The sequence below is a fragment of the Cervus canadensis genome, chromosome 6, assembly GCF_019320065.1.
Source record: "Cervus canadensis isolate Bull #8, Minnesota chromosome 6, ASM1932006v1, whole genome shotgun sequence".
NCBI classification, from domain to species: domain Eukaryota; kingdom Metazoa; phylum Chordata; class Mammalia; order Artiodactyla; family Cervidae; genus Cervus; species Cervus canadensis.
Genome location: NC_057391.1, coordinates 16,964,939 through 16,981,018, shown reverse-complemented (window position 1 = coordinate 16,981,018; position 16,080 = coordinate 16,964,939). Strand labels below are relative to the sequence as shown.

The 16,080-nt window shown below is 43.3% G+C and overlaps 1 protein-coding gene across 5 annotated transcripts in view; it reads right to left on the bottom strand.

Moving 5' to 3' along the window:
* The window catches only part of THSD4 (thrombospondin type 1 domain containing 4), a 630,092-nt gene that overhangs the window by 478,825 nt on the left and 135,187 nt on the right, over positions 1–16,080 (bottom strand). For all 5 annotated transcript variants that reach the window (XM_043470952.1, XM_043470955.1, XM_043470954.1 and 2 more), the window contains one exon: positions 10,204–10,306. In XM_043470952.1, coding sequence (XP_043326887.1) covers positions 10,204–10,306 — 103 coding nt within the window. The remainder of the gene's footprint in view (positions 1–10,203; positions 10,307–16,080) is intronic.

Here is a 16,080-nt window from a genome sequence, read left to right as displayed (position 1 = left end):
CCCTGAGGCAAATGGCTGCTCTGAAATCAGCAGGCTGTGGTTATGTAACACCTCCTTTAATCTGATCCTTCTATTTTATCCTGCGACCCAGGGCAGATCATCCAACCTGGAGGCTCAATTCTTGAGTCTGTAGAATAATGACATCTGACCTTGCCCATCCTGACCAGACACATCACGAGGACAGAGGCAGTCTTTGAAGAAAGCTGAGCTTCTCAGGAGAGCGAAATGACAGGACTGGGTCTCATTATTGAATATTTTGCAATGGGTTTAAGTTTTACCCTTGCCTTTAAATCCTCAAAATTATTTACATTTAGACTAATCTGCTTTTTAGATGTTGAAATATATCCTGAGGCTTTTCTCTACTAATTACCTAGGATGACACTGGTGCGAATGCAAGGAAAGAAACTGCTTTTACATGAACATTTACACCTTCCAGAATGCTTAAGAGCAGGGGCAATGTTCTCCCTCAAACAATCTTTTCTTTTCCAAATCCTCAATTTCCCAGGAAAACACTCACAGAGACTTGATAACATGTGCCCCGCCCTACATCCTTCTTACTCTTTAGATACGGAGAGGATCACATGATCTAGCTGTCAGTCAGTGGTTCAGTCAGGTCCGACTCTTTGTGACTCCACGGACTGCAGGACACCAGGCTTCCCTGTTCATCACCAACTCCCAGAGCTTACTCAAACTCACGTCCATCGAGTTAGTGATGCCATCCAACCATCTCAACCTCTGTCATCCCCTTCTCCTCCCGCCTTAAATCTTTCCTAGCATCAGGGTCTTTTCCGCTGAGTCAGTTCTTCACATCAGGTGGCCAAAGTATTGGAGCTTCAGCTTCAGCATCAGTCCTTCCAATGAACAACCAGGACTGATCTCCTTTTGGATGGACTGGTTGGATCTCCTTGCAGTCCAAGGGACTCTCAAGAGTCTTCTCCAACACCACAGTTCAAAAGTATCAATTCTTCTGTGCTCAGTTTTTTTTTATAGTCCAACTCTCACATCCATACATGACTACTGGAGAAACCATAGCTTTGACTCTGTGGACCTTACTCGTCAAGGTGATATCTCTGTCTTTTTAATACACTGTCTAGGCTTGTCATAGCTTCTCTTCCAAGGAGCAAGCGTCTTTTAATTTCATGGCTGCAGTCACCATCTGCAGTGATTTTGGATACTAAGAAAATAAAGTCTGTCACTGTTTCCATTATTTCCCCATCTATTTGCCATGAAGTAGCATGGGACTGGATGTCATGATCTTTGTTTTCTGAATGTTGACTTCTAAGCCAACTTTTTCACTCTCCTCTTTCACTTTTATCAAGAAGCTCTTTAGTTCCTCTTCACTTACTGCCCTAAGGGTGGTGTCATCTATGTATCTGAGGTTACTGATATTTCTCCTGGCAATCTTGATTCGAGCTTGTGCTTCATCCAGTCTGGCATTTCACATGATGTATTCTGCATATAAGTTAAATAAGCAAGATGACAATATACAGCCTTGAGGTACTCCTTTCTTGATTTGGAACCAGTCTGTTGTTCCATGTCCAGTTCTAACTGTTGCTTCTTGACCTGCATACAGATTTCTCAGGAGGCAGATAAGGTGGTCTGGTATTCCCATCTCTTTAAGAATTTTCCACAGTTTGTTGTGATTCACACAGTCAAAGGCTGTGGTGTAGTCAATAAAGCGGAAGTAGATGTTTTTCTGGAACTCTCTTGCTTTTTCAATGATCCAATGGATGTTGGCAATTTGATCTCTGATTCCTCTGCCTTTTCTAAACCCAGCTTGAACATCTGGAAGTTCACAGTTCATGTCTGTTGAAGCCTGGTTTGGAGAATTTTGGGCATTCCTTTGCTAGGGTGTGAGATGAGTGCAATTATGCAGTAGTTTGAGCATTCTTTGGCATTGCCTTTCTTTGAGATTAGAGTGAAAACTGACCTTTTCTGGTCCTGGGGCCACTGCTAAATTTTCCAAATTTTCTAGCATATTGAGTGCAGCACTTTCACAGAATTGTCTTTTAGATTTGAAATAGCTCAACTGGAATTCTATCACCTCCACTAGCTTTGTTCATAGGGATGCTTCCAAAGGCCCACTTGATCTAAGGTACACAGATGTAGGTGTACTTTACACATATAATCCCACCCAAGAGTCTGTCTAGGATGACAGAAATCAGCAGGAAAAGAACAACCATTACTAGCCCCCTTCACTTCCTCCTGAGGTCATCCTCAACACAGCATGCCACAGCATGAAGGTACCACAGAACCCCAGCCTTTCTCCCAGGTCCCTGAGCAAACACGCTGGTCAGTCCAAATTACGTCTGACAATGTGTGGAAGCAGAAAGAACCCACACCGTCACATGCCATGCCTATATAAGGAGGCCTATCTGAAGAAATCTTCAGAAATGTAAACACGAGAAGGAAACAGTGACAATCACAAGTTATAGTCTAATTCCAATAGTCCCTCAAAGGTGTCAAGAAGTCTCATTAAATACAGTTGACAAACCAGGTGGGGATCCTGACTTGTCATGAGTTTCCATCATGGATATTGGTTGTTTTGGGCCATCCCAGACCCATTCTTCCTTCTTTTGGTTCAGCACCTGGATTTCCTTTCTGGGAATCTATTCTCCTCCTCTGCATGTAGCCTTGCTGGGGCTGTCAATCAGGACTCCCCCAACCCTTCTATCCCCAGCCAAGTGGTGGGCATGTGGCCTGTGCGGAGCCATGGGGCTCTTATTTCCAGGGCTCTGAGTCTTGGCTGGAGAAACCTGTTAAAATGTATCCACTGCAGCAACACCAGCAGCAGGCAAGCAAGTCCATCAGTTCTGTCCACCGGGATCCCTAGCTACTGCTTTGTATCTGTCCTTCACCCAACCTGCTCCCACACACTTCCTGTTGATTCTTAGAGCTACTGGATATCCTTCCAACAAAATCTTTTTGTGTTTGACCTAGCCAAAATTGGTGTCTGCCGCTTATGAAAAAAAGAAGAAGAATGCTAACTTACACAGATGTGCAGCTTGCTTCTTCAGATTCTGTACCTAGTTGAGGATTTCCAGGCTCAGCTAAGCCCTATGATCCTAAATGATTCCAAAGTGATTCTCTGCATATGAGTACATTCTCCCTAAAATCCTCTTGTGGCTCTATGGTCAATAATAAAGAGTATTAAAAAAAAAATAGAGTAAGAGAGAGGCAAACTAGCAAGACTTAGAATAGTCCTATAATGGTGAAACTTATGTTAGCTCTAAATTTTACTTTTAGGAATGGAGACAAAACAGGAAAGAGAATCTAATGACTTTTTAAAGTATCATTTATATACAGTAGAATGCATAGATCACAAATGTACAGTTGATGGGTTTCGACAACTACATAAACTTGAGTAACAGCCATGCCAATTATTATCTGGAACATGACTATCATTCCACAAAGCTCTATCATGGGCCTTTTCAGCTATTCCTTCCCCACTCCCATAGGCAAACACTGTTCTGACTGCCATCAGTGTTGCCCAAATTTCCCTGTTCTAGAACAAAATATAAATGAAATCAGATAGTGCATAGGCTTGTATCTGGCTTACTCTGGTCAACACAGTGTTTCTGATATTCACCTGGATCGTTATACGTATCAGTAGAGTGTTCTTTATCATTGCTGAGTAATACTCCACTGTAAAAATGTAACACAGTGTGTTTATTCAGTCTCCTGTCGATGAAATAGTTGGGTTGTTTCCAGTTTGAAGCTATCATGAAAAAAGTTGCTGTGAACATTCTTAAATAAATATTTTTTATGGAACTATGATTGCTTTCATTGCTTTTGAATAAATGAATTTTCATTTAATGGTGAAGAAGTTTTGTATTAACAGCATGCAGAGAAACAACAATATAATTTTTCCAGGAGGGAAAATGGTGCCTATTTTCCACCTTTTTTTCTAGGATAGACTAGGTTTATAGGTACCTTTCTATTAAACCCTTATTCTTCCTTTTTAAGTTTCAGTCTCTCAATCTCCATAATTCTCATTTCTCTACCATTCTAAACAAACGTTTCTCTTTACCTTAAATTAAGCTAGCAAAAACCCTTAATATGCCTTCTTCATGACAATTTTTAAAAGGAAGAGCAAGCCCTATTCACTGGCTACCCTCTTTTTTAAAATTTGATTTTTAATTGGAGGATAATTACTTTTCAATATTGTGAAAGTTTCTACCACACATCAACAGGAATCAGCCACAGGCATACCCATGTCCCCTCCCTCTTAAAGATCCCTCCTACCTCCCTCCTTACTCCACCCCTCTAGATTCTTCCCAGTGGTTTTCCTATCTATCTATCCTAGTCTATCAGTCTATCCTAGTCTTATTTTCTCAGTTCCCACCCTCCCCCTGACTTCCTGCTGTGTTAAGCTGTGTTCACTGCTTCTCCCCCACCACTCCTTTCTTTATTTTTTCTTAAGAAGAGTTAAACTTTAATTACTCCGATAGTTTCTACAAGGAAAACGGGTACGAAAGACTGGTCTGAAATGCTCACAACTCTACATATCTTTCTCCTGGCTTTCATATACATTGAAAGTAGAGATTCTGTAGCCAGATTCTGAGGTTTGAACCTGTCTCTATCACTTACTATCTGGGTGACCTTGGATAATTATTTAATGATTATCTACTTTGTTTCTTGTGTAAAGTGAGGCTGATAATAGGACTCACCTCACAGGGTTGTTGTAAAGATTAAATGAGTTAGCCTGGTACACAGTAAGTGCTTGCAACTCCTATTATCTCATTTGTCCCTCATTGTGGTGTATGTAATAGAACTTTATAAGCCACAATAGACTTTATTACTATTAGAGATGATATAAGGCACTATAACACTTTGGTGCCACCTCTTCTCAGGCTCCTTTCATCGTTGGGTCCCTTTCCCCTGCTTCTTTTTTTTTTTTTTTCCCCTGCTTCTTTAACATGCATATACGCCAAACCTCCTTCCTGAGTCCCTTGTCCTCGTGATTCTATACTCTCTTGAAGGTCTCCATCACAGTGGCTTTAATTATCACACTAAAGACAATGACTTCAAATATAGGTCTACAACCCTAAGATATCTCCCTTAAATACCCCCAACTTTTGCTGGGGAGCTCAATACCATTCATTCATACTCAACTCATGTATAAAACCAAAATCACTGTTTTGTTTTCCAAAGAGGTTGCTCTCGGGATTTCGCTTTGTCCTCAGTGGAGGTTTAGTTGCTAAGTCATGTTCAACTCTTGCGACCCCCAAGGACTGTAGCCCTCCAGGCTCCTCTGTCCATGGGATTCTCCAGGCAAGAATACTGGAGTGGGTTGCCATTTCCCTCTCCAAGGGATCTTCCCAAGTCAGGAATCGAACCTGGGTCTCCTGCACTGCAGGCAGATCCTTTACCAACTGAGCTACAAGGGAAGTCCCTTGTCCTCAAAGATACACTCAAATGCTGAGCAAACATGGCCTTGTTTTGCTGGGTATTCCTAGGCCTGGATAAAAGAGCTTCAGAATGGATCTGTTGGGGGGCAGAAAACTGGAAAACTCCTCTCCTTTCCCTTAGGCCTTCCCTGTCCACTCTGAAAAGTCCATGACGACTATGAACTGTCTGAGCAGGAGGGGCGGGCTGATGGAGCGAGAATTCCAGGAATGAATAAAGTTGCTTGAGTAAAACATAAACATCCTAATCCCAGGTCCACCAGCACCTGGCCCTAAGCCTTCCTTCCTCACATCATTCAGTTTTGATAATACTGTCCATGTTTACGACAGTCCTTGACCCCCGCACCAATGTGGTCTGTGCCAGGGCTAGACTTGCGAGGAGTCAGCAGCACTCCTTGGCGCCAACATTCCATCCCTGCCCCTCGGAGCTTTAATCAAGGAGAAGGAATAGTCTAAATGGCTCAGGGCCGTGTAACTGTTAGAAACTCTGTGTCACCTATAATATTCCCCAGAACCAAATCTACTCTTCTTGCAAGCAGCCTAATAAAAGTCACCTGAACTTACAGAAGGAAGACACACTCAGGGAATTCTCTCGAAGCTTCCTGCCTGTACTAGTCATTAGGGTGGTCACAGATATTTCACTTCTGCTTTGAGCACACAGCAGGATGGTACCTCCCTGCTGCCCTTGAAGTTAAACATGATGTGTCACTTGCTTTGGCTAATGAGATGTGAGCAGAAACAACACTGATCACTTCTGGGAGAAGTGTGAAGGATCCATGGGTGATTCATTTCTTCCCTTTCCTTGCCTCAGTGGAAGCAGAAGTTGAGCCCAGAAATGTGAAGGATCCATGGGTGATTCATTTCTTCCCTTTCCTTGCCTCAGTGGAAGCAGAAGTTGAGCCCAGAAATGTGAAGGATCCATGGGTGATTCATTTCTTCCCTTTCCTTGCCTCAGTGGAAGCAGAAGCTGAGATGTTGCTTCTATCAGCCTGGACCCCTGAATGAGCAGAACACATACTGCGTCACCCAGGTGATCTGAGCAAGAGACAAACTTGTTCTGTTCAGTCAGAAGGACTCAGGGGCTCTTTGTTCCTGCAGCTCAAGATACGCAGTCCTGACAGATACACTGGCCCTGGTCATACGACCAGTTGGCAAGCTCCAGGTTCTGACTCAGCCTCACTTCTGGCTTTTAGATTTGTGCTCTGTTTAGTTCAGCTCTTGGGGTCATATGGTGCATTAAAATACCAATACAAAGCTGTCCCCTGGTTTATGGATTAAGACTGATATTCACTCCAAAGAGCCCACAGTGACCCGGCAGAACTCTAGATTCTAGTTATGAAAACAGGTACAGTTTTCTCCAGTGCACCTAAACAAGACTCTACCTATTAAAGTGTCCTCTTCTAGCTACACTGACCATACAATTTATAGTCCAAAGTGATTTGGAGTGAAGGGGGACGAGGGTGACACATGAACTATCACTATACTGAGTAAACAGGCACACATAGACACTGGAATTCTACTTCTATCGTCTTTACGGTATTAAGTCTATGAGAAAAATTCCTAGAGGCATTATCTTAGGACAGATCACTATATCCAAGAAATGCAGTCAAAGGTCTAAGAAGAAGCATGTGGTGAAATTAATGTGTTTATCAGAGAGTGTACACTGCTTTTACTATTCTATGTGGCATTGGGCTGAATGAGTGCAGCTGTTCCCCTAAGTAGGCACATGTGAATAGCAACAGACATCCAAACAAAGCCAAGAGCCGAACGCAAAATCCAGCCGTAAAATATGAACACCCTGCAGAAACATTAACAGCGTCTTCCTCCCACTGGTCAGCCTGGGAGTCATTTAAGAGGGAAGAGGACAAAATCAAGAAAACAATCTTAGCAGTAAGAAGAACTGTTTAAAGAAAGCCAAAATAAGTGCAGTTTCAGTGACTCTGGGATCCTCTCCTCCTAGGCATGTGAGACATATTAATGTCAGTAAATATTTTTAAAGAATGCTAAATTTTCTAGACAAAGTAACAAACACAGTGCAGAAGATGGTTGATTTCTTTAATCTGCTGCTGCTCTGCACTTTTCTTTTCTTTTCTTTGTAAAACACCAGCAATTCTCACTGGCTCCTTCAAAATTTCAGTGGCTTATGGTGAAGAAGTAGATAATAATTACTGTAGAAGATTCTGTTTTTCTGTCTGTCCCACCTCCGCTTCCTGGGATGTGGGTTTCCCACCAGAGAGCTAGTCACATGACCTGAGTTAACCCAAGGACCACTGCCCCCAACCTAGGCCCTAAACTCATGTCCAGGGATGGGAATATGACCCAAAAAAGATCACAGTGTGGTTTTTCTGAGACCGAAGCCCTCATTAAGCATATTAGTTTCCTAGGCTGCCATAACAAATGACCACAAACTGGGTGGGTTAAAACAACAGAATTTATTCTCTGACAGTTCTGGAGGCTGGGAATTCAAACTCAAGGTGTTGGCAGGGCCCTGCTCCCTCTGCAATCTCTGCAGTAGAATCTTTCTGTTACTCCTCCTGGTTTCTGGCATTTTCCAGAAACCCTTAGTGTTCCCTGACTTGTAGCTGCATCGCTCTAAGCTCTGCCTTGGTGTCACATGGCCATCTTTCCTCTGTCTGTGCCTGGGTGTCCTCCATATGTGTGTCTGTGTCTCTTCTCTTTATATAAGGATACCAGTCATATTGGATTAAGGGCCCACCCTCATCCAGTATGACCTCTTCTTAACCTGAACCTTAATTACATGCAAAGACCTTATTTTCAGGTAAGTAAATTCATAGGTACCAGGGGTAGAAAAATTGGGGGACATAATTCAACCCATAGCACTAGATAAGAGAGTCTTCCTTACTATGATTGCAAGTTCAAAGCCATGTTAGCCTGTCCATCCACCTGAGAAGTAAGTAAACTGACCAAGAGATGGAGAAAGAGAGAAAAGCAGGCTCCTAATGTTATTGAATCCCTGGAATGCAGCCACATCTAAATCCCAGCCCCTCTCTTGGACTTCCCAGTAACAGGACCAACAAAGTATCTTTCTTGCTTAAATATAGGTAGGCTGGGTTTCCGTCACTTACAACCAAGAGTTCTAATCAATATATGCACCAGTGAATAATGCTGTATAATGTGAATCCAAATAGTTTGCCATATTTGGATGGGGATGAACAGGTGGACTATACATGAAAAAGACTGGCCATGAGTTGAAACTAAGTGATGGGTATATAGGAGGTTATTATCATATGATTATACTATTCTATCTATCTTTACATATGTTTGAAATTTTCCAAAATAAAAAGTTGAATCAGATGTTAATTACCCCTCTCCTACCTGAGGACTCAGAATTAAAGTCCAGCCTGAGACAGGGCAAACAAAAGGACAGAAAAAGTAGAATCATACATAGGCAACAGCTGGCATCCACAGGCAATACTGATAATAGGTGAAAATATCGGCACGAGTTTTCTTTGTGGGGTGCAAAGAGCTTTTGATACTAGACTTGAGTCTACCAGGCTTGACAGGATCAGGTAGCTGGCAGGGGACCACGTGGAACTAAGCAGAGAGGGTTGGGTGATGTGGCTCCAGCTTCAGGGTAAACAATGGGGACAAACAGCGCATGGCTGGGGGAATTCACCTTGCCTCCCAGTGAACCACGGTAAGGCAGCTATTACTACCCACAGCCAACACAAAAGCAAGGGTGCAGCTCAGACAAAAGAAAGGGTTACTTCTCCAAGTGCTCACTGCCAAGTACTGTTGCCCTGACATAAGAATATATTTCACAGTTCACAAAACACTTATGATTCTGTGCCTTAATTTAAGCCAGAGTCACCACCTCTTCTGAGATCCTGCCTCCCTCTTGGATTAGAGTTTCTCAACCCCAGCTGCCCATCAGAATGACTTGTGATCTTAAAAAAAAATCTCCATCCCCAGGCTGCACCCCAAATCAATTAAATCACAATCTCTGGGAGTGGTACCCAGGCCTCAGTATTTCTAGAAGGCTCCCCAGTGATTCTAATGGGCAGTGGTCATGAGACCACTTTGAGAATCCAATCCAAGCTACAGACACTTCTCTGAGACAAATGTGCAGACAAAAATAATTCCACATCCCATTTCAGAGCAGACATCCATCCCGCCTCCCTCTTCCCACGGCCTTACACCTAGGCATGACTTCTCACGTGTGGACACAGATTCTATAACGGAATCAGCACAACTCACTATGGCCCCAAAACCAAAACATAAAACAGAAGCAACATGGTAAAAACTTAATAAAGACTTTAAAAATGGTCCTCATCAAAACAAAACAAACAGCAAAGGGAAGTGACTCCAAGATCTAGAACAGTGCTGACGAGCTCTGCAATAGTTGCCTACCACACTTCCTCTTTGGAAACTGCATTCGAGGCTCCCCCAGCACAAAAGCCAAACAACTGTCAGTCCCACAACTCTACATGCTCTCTTAAGCCATTATACCAGCCCTTGCAGCAGGAACCAAGGAAAAGGGAAACTATCCTTGCTCACTCCTCACAGGTTTAGCTTGAATCTCTTGCTTCTACTCATTTCTCGATCCTTGTTCTGTCTCACTCATCCTGCCATCCTCAGATGCTGCTTGCTCCAATCAAAGCCTCTCCCATCTGACTAAAGATCCAGCTGTCACCTGAGAGCTATTACTACCAGCTCCTCCTTGCATGCCACTCTAGCCAGCATCACACCAGTTCCTCCAGCAACAACGAAAAGGCAACAGGGTTGGAGAACAGACAAAACTGATTCCTGTGGACAGGACTGGGGCTACTCTTACCTTCTGCAAATGGTTCCCATTCATAAAAACGGCCCATGAACGGCTTGTTGTTGTAGGATGCACACTGTACCTCCCAGATACTTCTACTGCTTTCTGGACACACCTAATAAAGCAGATATTAAATATGCAATTAGCATCCATATCTTTTCATGGCCCAAGCCAAATCCCATGAGGCCTCACCAATGTTAAATGCCTGTACTTCCCCACTGAAACCTGGGTTTCTAAAAATGTGCTGATCACCTACATCAAAAATTTTAAGTGCAGATCCCAAAGCTTCACTCCAAGTTTACTAAATCAAATCTTTGGAAGGACACTACATTTTTAACATGCTTCCCATGTGAAGTTTTTGCATACCATAATTTGAAAACTACTGACCTAAACCTGCTCTTAACAAGGATGTCTGTTTGCCTCCCTCAGAGAGCCACCCATTTGCATCTGTTTGACTTTGCTCATGCCATTCTTGTGCATGGGGTAATATTCACAGCGAACACGGACACCACTTTTCCCACCTGCAGCACTATTTTAAGCATGCTAACTAGGGCTTCCCAGGTGGTGCTAATAGTAAAGAACCTGCCTGCCAGTGCAGGAGATGTAAGACCTACGGGTTCAATCCCTGGGTTGGGAAGATCCCCTGGAAGAGGGCATGGCAATCCACTTCAGTATTCTTGCCTGGAGAATCCCACGGACAGAGGAGCCTGGTGGGCTAAGTCTACAAGGTCACAAGGAGTTAGATAAGACTGGGGCGACTTAGCATGTATGCACATATTAACTAATTTAATCCTCATGATGACCAACGTTACTGATATTTTTACAGATTTGTTTCTACTAGTGAGCAAACTGAGGCATGAAGCAGTCACACAGCCAGTGAGGGCAGAGGCTGAATTGAACCCCAAGAAGTCTAGTGCCCACCAGGCTGCCTGTCAGTCTAAATTCTCTCTACCGTCTAATGCAGGATGGTGCATCTTATTTTGTCTAAACTCTCTTCACTATCTACTGCGGGAGATCTGAGCCTTCAGCCTACAGAAGAGCCATTCAGAGAGCTCCTGGGAAGTGCAGACTCGTGGATCCCTCCCTCAAGGATTCAGTGAGTCTGGCGTGAGGTCCAGCAATCTGTAGTTTGTTAATTTATCCAGTTGATTCTGATACACTAGTCTACTCAGGTTTAATATCCAGCTGCTTCTGGCTTATTTCTTTCTTATTTATAAATGGTGAACATGAGTAAAATGGGACATAAATGTGAAATAAGATCAGAATCTCCTATTCAAATTGTGGATAAGGTAGGTTCTAGCTTTTTAAACCCAGCACACTCTAAGGTGAAGGGTGTGTGCCTGTGTGTGTGTGTGTCTGTATTTTAATAATCAGACAGGAAAGGAATGCAGCCACTTATATATTTAAAGCCCTGTATAGAGGTCTCTGAAGTAAAGTGCTAATACAATAGATCAAGTCCTACAGGATTTGAAGGAAATCTACTATATGTATCAGAAACATCAGGTCTCCTGGAAGATGAGGGAACAGACGGAGGAATGAAACCAGGTGGAAGGAAAAACATCCCCTGCTTGATGAAGGGCAGTGGGGGAGGCTGCTGGGACAAACACGCAGGGTGGTCATAACCCTACTGCAGCCTGAGCCAAACCATATGGAACAAGAAACCATGTGAAGTAGAACATGATGGAATCTGGGCCGGGGGAAGGGGGCCAGGTGGTTGGGCAGGGTGCGCTGAGCTCTGACAATGGGTGAGAAGCTGACAGGCTGGGGAAAGCTGTCTCCAGGGGCTGTGGAAGCCAAGCTGCTGGCGGTCCCGGAACCGTGTAGGCTTCCAGCAAAACCAGCTGCCTCCATGAAGGATTTGGGGTTAAGATGCTTTTTACAACCCTTTGGCCAGAACGAGAGTTCAACTAGGATGAGATCAGCTGGGCAGCTTAGAAGCAGGCACTGTCCTTTCAGTGAGAAAGACTAGCTAAGGGGATTGTTAAAAATACAGATTCTCAGGCTTCACCCCATGGAGGATAAGGAAGAGGGCCAGGCATCTACACTTGGAGTGCCACCCCTCTGGTGATCCTGGGCCAGCCAGCCTGGCACCAGATTATGCAGCCACAAGTAAGAGCCACTCCCAGGCCTCAATCACACTCCAAATGATTTAACATGCAATCAGAGTGTGAGAGCGGAAGAAAAGCAAGTACAACTCCTTTAATTTAAAGATGAGGAAACAGAGGCATGGAGAGGTGGGTCACCCTGCCAATCATCCCACAGTGATATAGAGACAGAGCCCAGAATGCTGAACACCCACCCTGGCCATCACTAGAAACTTGAGATCCACTGCTGGGTGGCAGGTTTTCGTCATGGAAAGAGACTAGAACAAATGGGCCAAAAGCCCTGTTCCTCAAATAACCACGCCTACATAAAGCCAAGCTGCTCTGAATGAGGCTCCAGCCAGGAGCCACCCTAATTAACCTGGTGGCAGTTACCAGCATCAGAAGCTGTACACCGTAAAAACTCAGCCAGGCTGTTTAACCTCTTTATAATTTTATTCTTTTTTTATTTTTGGCTGTGCTAGGTCTTTGTTGCTGTGTGGACCTTTCTCTAGTTGCAGAGAGCTTCCTGGATCAGGGATCAAACTCTTGTCTACTGCCTTGGCAGGCAGATTCTTTACCACTGAGCCACCAGGGAAGCCCAAAAGTTTAGCTATTCTTAACATCACCATCACCACTATCATTTGGCAGCAAAATAGTGCCAAAAAGCTGGACCACGAAACAACACATCTTTGGAATCATTTTGAATTATTTGATGCTTGATAATCTAAATGTATATTTCATGACATGGAAAGCAGTCCACAATCTACTAAGTGAAAAAAAAGTGATTATGTGTGTGTGTGGTTGCGGGGAGGTCTGTGTGTGTGGAGAGAGTGAGAGAGATTAAAATGGTTATCCCTGGAAGATGGGTTATAGATGTTTTCTTTTTATAATTAACTCGGTTTATTTGTATTATCTAGTTTTTCTGCAATATTTAACATTTATGTAATACAAATGTATCACTATTGAGCTCTTCCAAATACAAAGCCATGCAAAGCTGGAACAGCTCAATACTGTTAACATTTTTGCAGGGTTTTTAATGCTAATGCCTGGTGCTTTTATTATATCCATATGCATCTGCCAAGTCTACCAACCACCTGTGATAGGTCATTCAGGATACCCTGTCGCAGATCAACAAGTTTTTTATATCTGAGTGTGGCCCCAGTTACCTCCTGAGGCCAGGGTGCTTAAAGTGACTTCTGACCCACAGTGAGGGGTCAGGTGCTAAAACAGCAAATCCACCTGTGGTTACCAGGAAGCAGATGAGCCCAGAGATTGACTATGGTACCCAGTGATCACCTGGCATGGGAAGATGCAGCAGGAGGTTAACAAGGTGCCCTGAGAGATGACCCACAGGATGCCAGGTGAGTTGTCAGTGAAAGTCAGAACACCACTTCCTGAGGAGGGGAGAGACCTGGTCAGAAAAATGCAAGCCTCACGGAGTCCAGATATGGAAGTGGGTTATTGAGACAGAATTACGGTATAGGTGAGGAACATAGATGCCTGGGGTGATAATGATGATGATGGTGTTAAGAACAGCTAAATTTGGGGGCTTCCCTGGTGGCTCAGTGGTAAAGAATCTGCATGCCAATACAGGAGACAAGGGTTTGATCCTTGGTCCAGGAAGATCTCCACGACTAGAGAAAAGCCCACACAGCAACAAAGACCTAGCACAGCCAAAAATTAAAAAAGAATAGAATTATAAAAAAGAAGAGCTAACTTTTGTCGACACTCACCAAATGTCTGCTATTCCACCATATGATTTATATATATTTGCTCACTTAATCTGTACAACCACTCACATCCATTTCATAGATGAGGAAGAGGAGGCAAAGAAAAGTTAAATGAGCTGGCCAAGGTCACAGGGCAGGTGGCGAAGTCAGGATTTAACTCTAGAACTCATGACAGTAACCACTCTGCCAAGGTGCCGTCGAGACCATGCGGACTGCATAGTCAATCTGTAATGGATCCTCAGACAAGAGAGCCGTAAGCTCCTCTTGCTTACTGTCAGGGGACATCCTGGAGAACAGGTTCAGATTCGGCCTCTGAGGCCTGCTGGAGTGGCCCCAGTAACAGACTAGGGAGCTGAAGATTGAGGATGAAAACCAAGGAGGGCTGGGGAATTTCTGTTTCATGTCTCTTCTGTAGATTACATCTGTTTGTACTTGTCATACTATTATCAGTGTACGATCTCCTCTCATTTTAACAGACTCTCTGAAGTTAAAACTTCCAGGTTACAGATCATTTTACATTTGTTACCCTTTAAGTGGGTTGTTTCCTGATGCCATAGACTGAGTCACCCTCACCTTATCAGTAATTGTCTCTATATTACACTGCGAGTTGGCTTGGGGCAGATTTCCTGCTAATCCTTTCCATGGGCACAGATCCTTATAATCTTCAGGCCAGAAAACTGAAGCAAGGGAAAAGCCATGGAGATAGAGATCAGGCTCACTCAGGATGGGGCCAGCTAAGACTGGAGCTTTACAGCCAAAGAATGCCCCTGGGAGATAACCTCCCTTCAAATGACTCTCTTCCATCCCAAAGAAGGAGGGATATTCCCACCGGCCTCTATGGGAAGCAGAATAAAGATGTACTTTAATATAATGAGCAGAATCTTTATAAAGCACTTGAGGCCCTATCCAAAGTTCCATCTAGACAATTGCTTGGAGTTGCTATGAGTCACAAAAATTATTATGGAAACTCTGGCTATGTTTCTAGTGACCCTAGTTAATCTGAGATGACAACTGCCCATACATAACTTCACTGCTCAAGAGGTCCCTGTCAGTGATCACACAATTACCTTTCACTAATTATGTATTTCAGTTCCCCAGGAGACTGAAGAATATCATCCTTGATGAAGATAACACCAAGGAACATGACCTTGGGGTCTGCCTGAGTCCAATACGCACTACTTCTTCTTTTTTTTTTTTTTTCTTTTTTAGCTTTTGCATTGCTCTGGATTCAATCAAAAGACCAGCTACCATAGCAACACATGATGTATTTAACATCACCACAGTGAAAAAATCTAAAGAACAAGCTCTAGAATATGTCCTTGCACTGCCATGAGAAAGTGCCTATGTGACCTTGGGAAAAGTACTCTGCTCCTCTAAAAGAGCCTAAATGACTGCATTTCAATCCCAAACCCTATGCTACTGCCCCCAACCCTGGAATTCCACGAGGAGTAAATTAGTAATATATTCAAGTTTGTAGCTCATAGTAAGGCAATACATGTTAGCTGAATTGAAATCTAAGAAGACATTAAAGATGAACCCAGCAGTTCCAGAAGCTCTAAGTGCCCAACAGGTAGGTGTTCTCTTCTACAGATGGAAGATGGGCTTTGTTTCCCAGCCGTAGAATTGTACAACCACAGATCAAAATTTCTTACAAGTGATTCAGCACAGTTTTCAAATATGTTTAATAACTGCTTTCCCAAGTCACTTGGAACAAACTCAACTTTGCAATAATGCTGCCACCTCCCACCACCTCCAGAGCCCTCTAGACAGTCAGCGAATTGGTTTTTCCAAAAGAGCCTGGTAAAGGCTTTGGATTTAAAAAACAAATAACTGAGGTTTTCTCCATTCTCAGACACTTTTTTTTTTCCTATCCAAGTTCATACTGTTTTCCTAGAGAAAGGAGTTTCCCTCTTATTCAGTAAGTGCATCAAAGACCCAAAGGATGTTTCACCCAAGAGAACCCTATTTCTTAAATACTCTGTACACATGTCTATACAAATCTAGGTTTATCCCAGGAATGTTTGTTTATTTCTCCCTCTTTAGATTATTCATGTATCTCTAGATCTGTAAGAAGA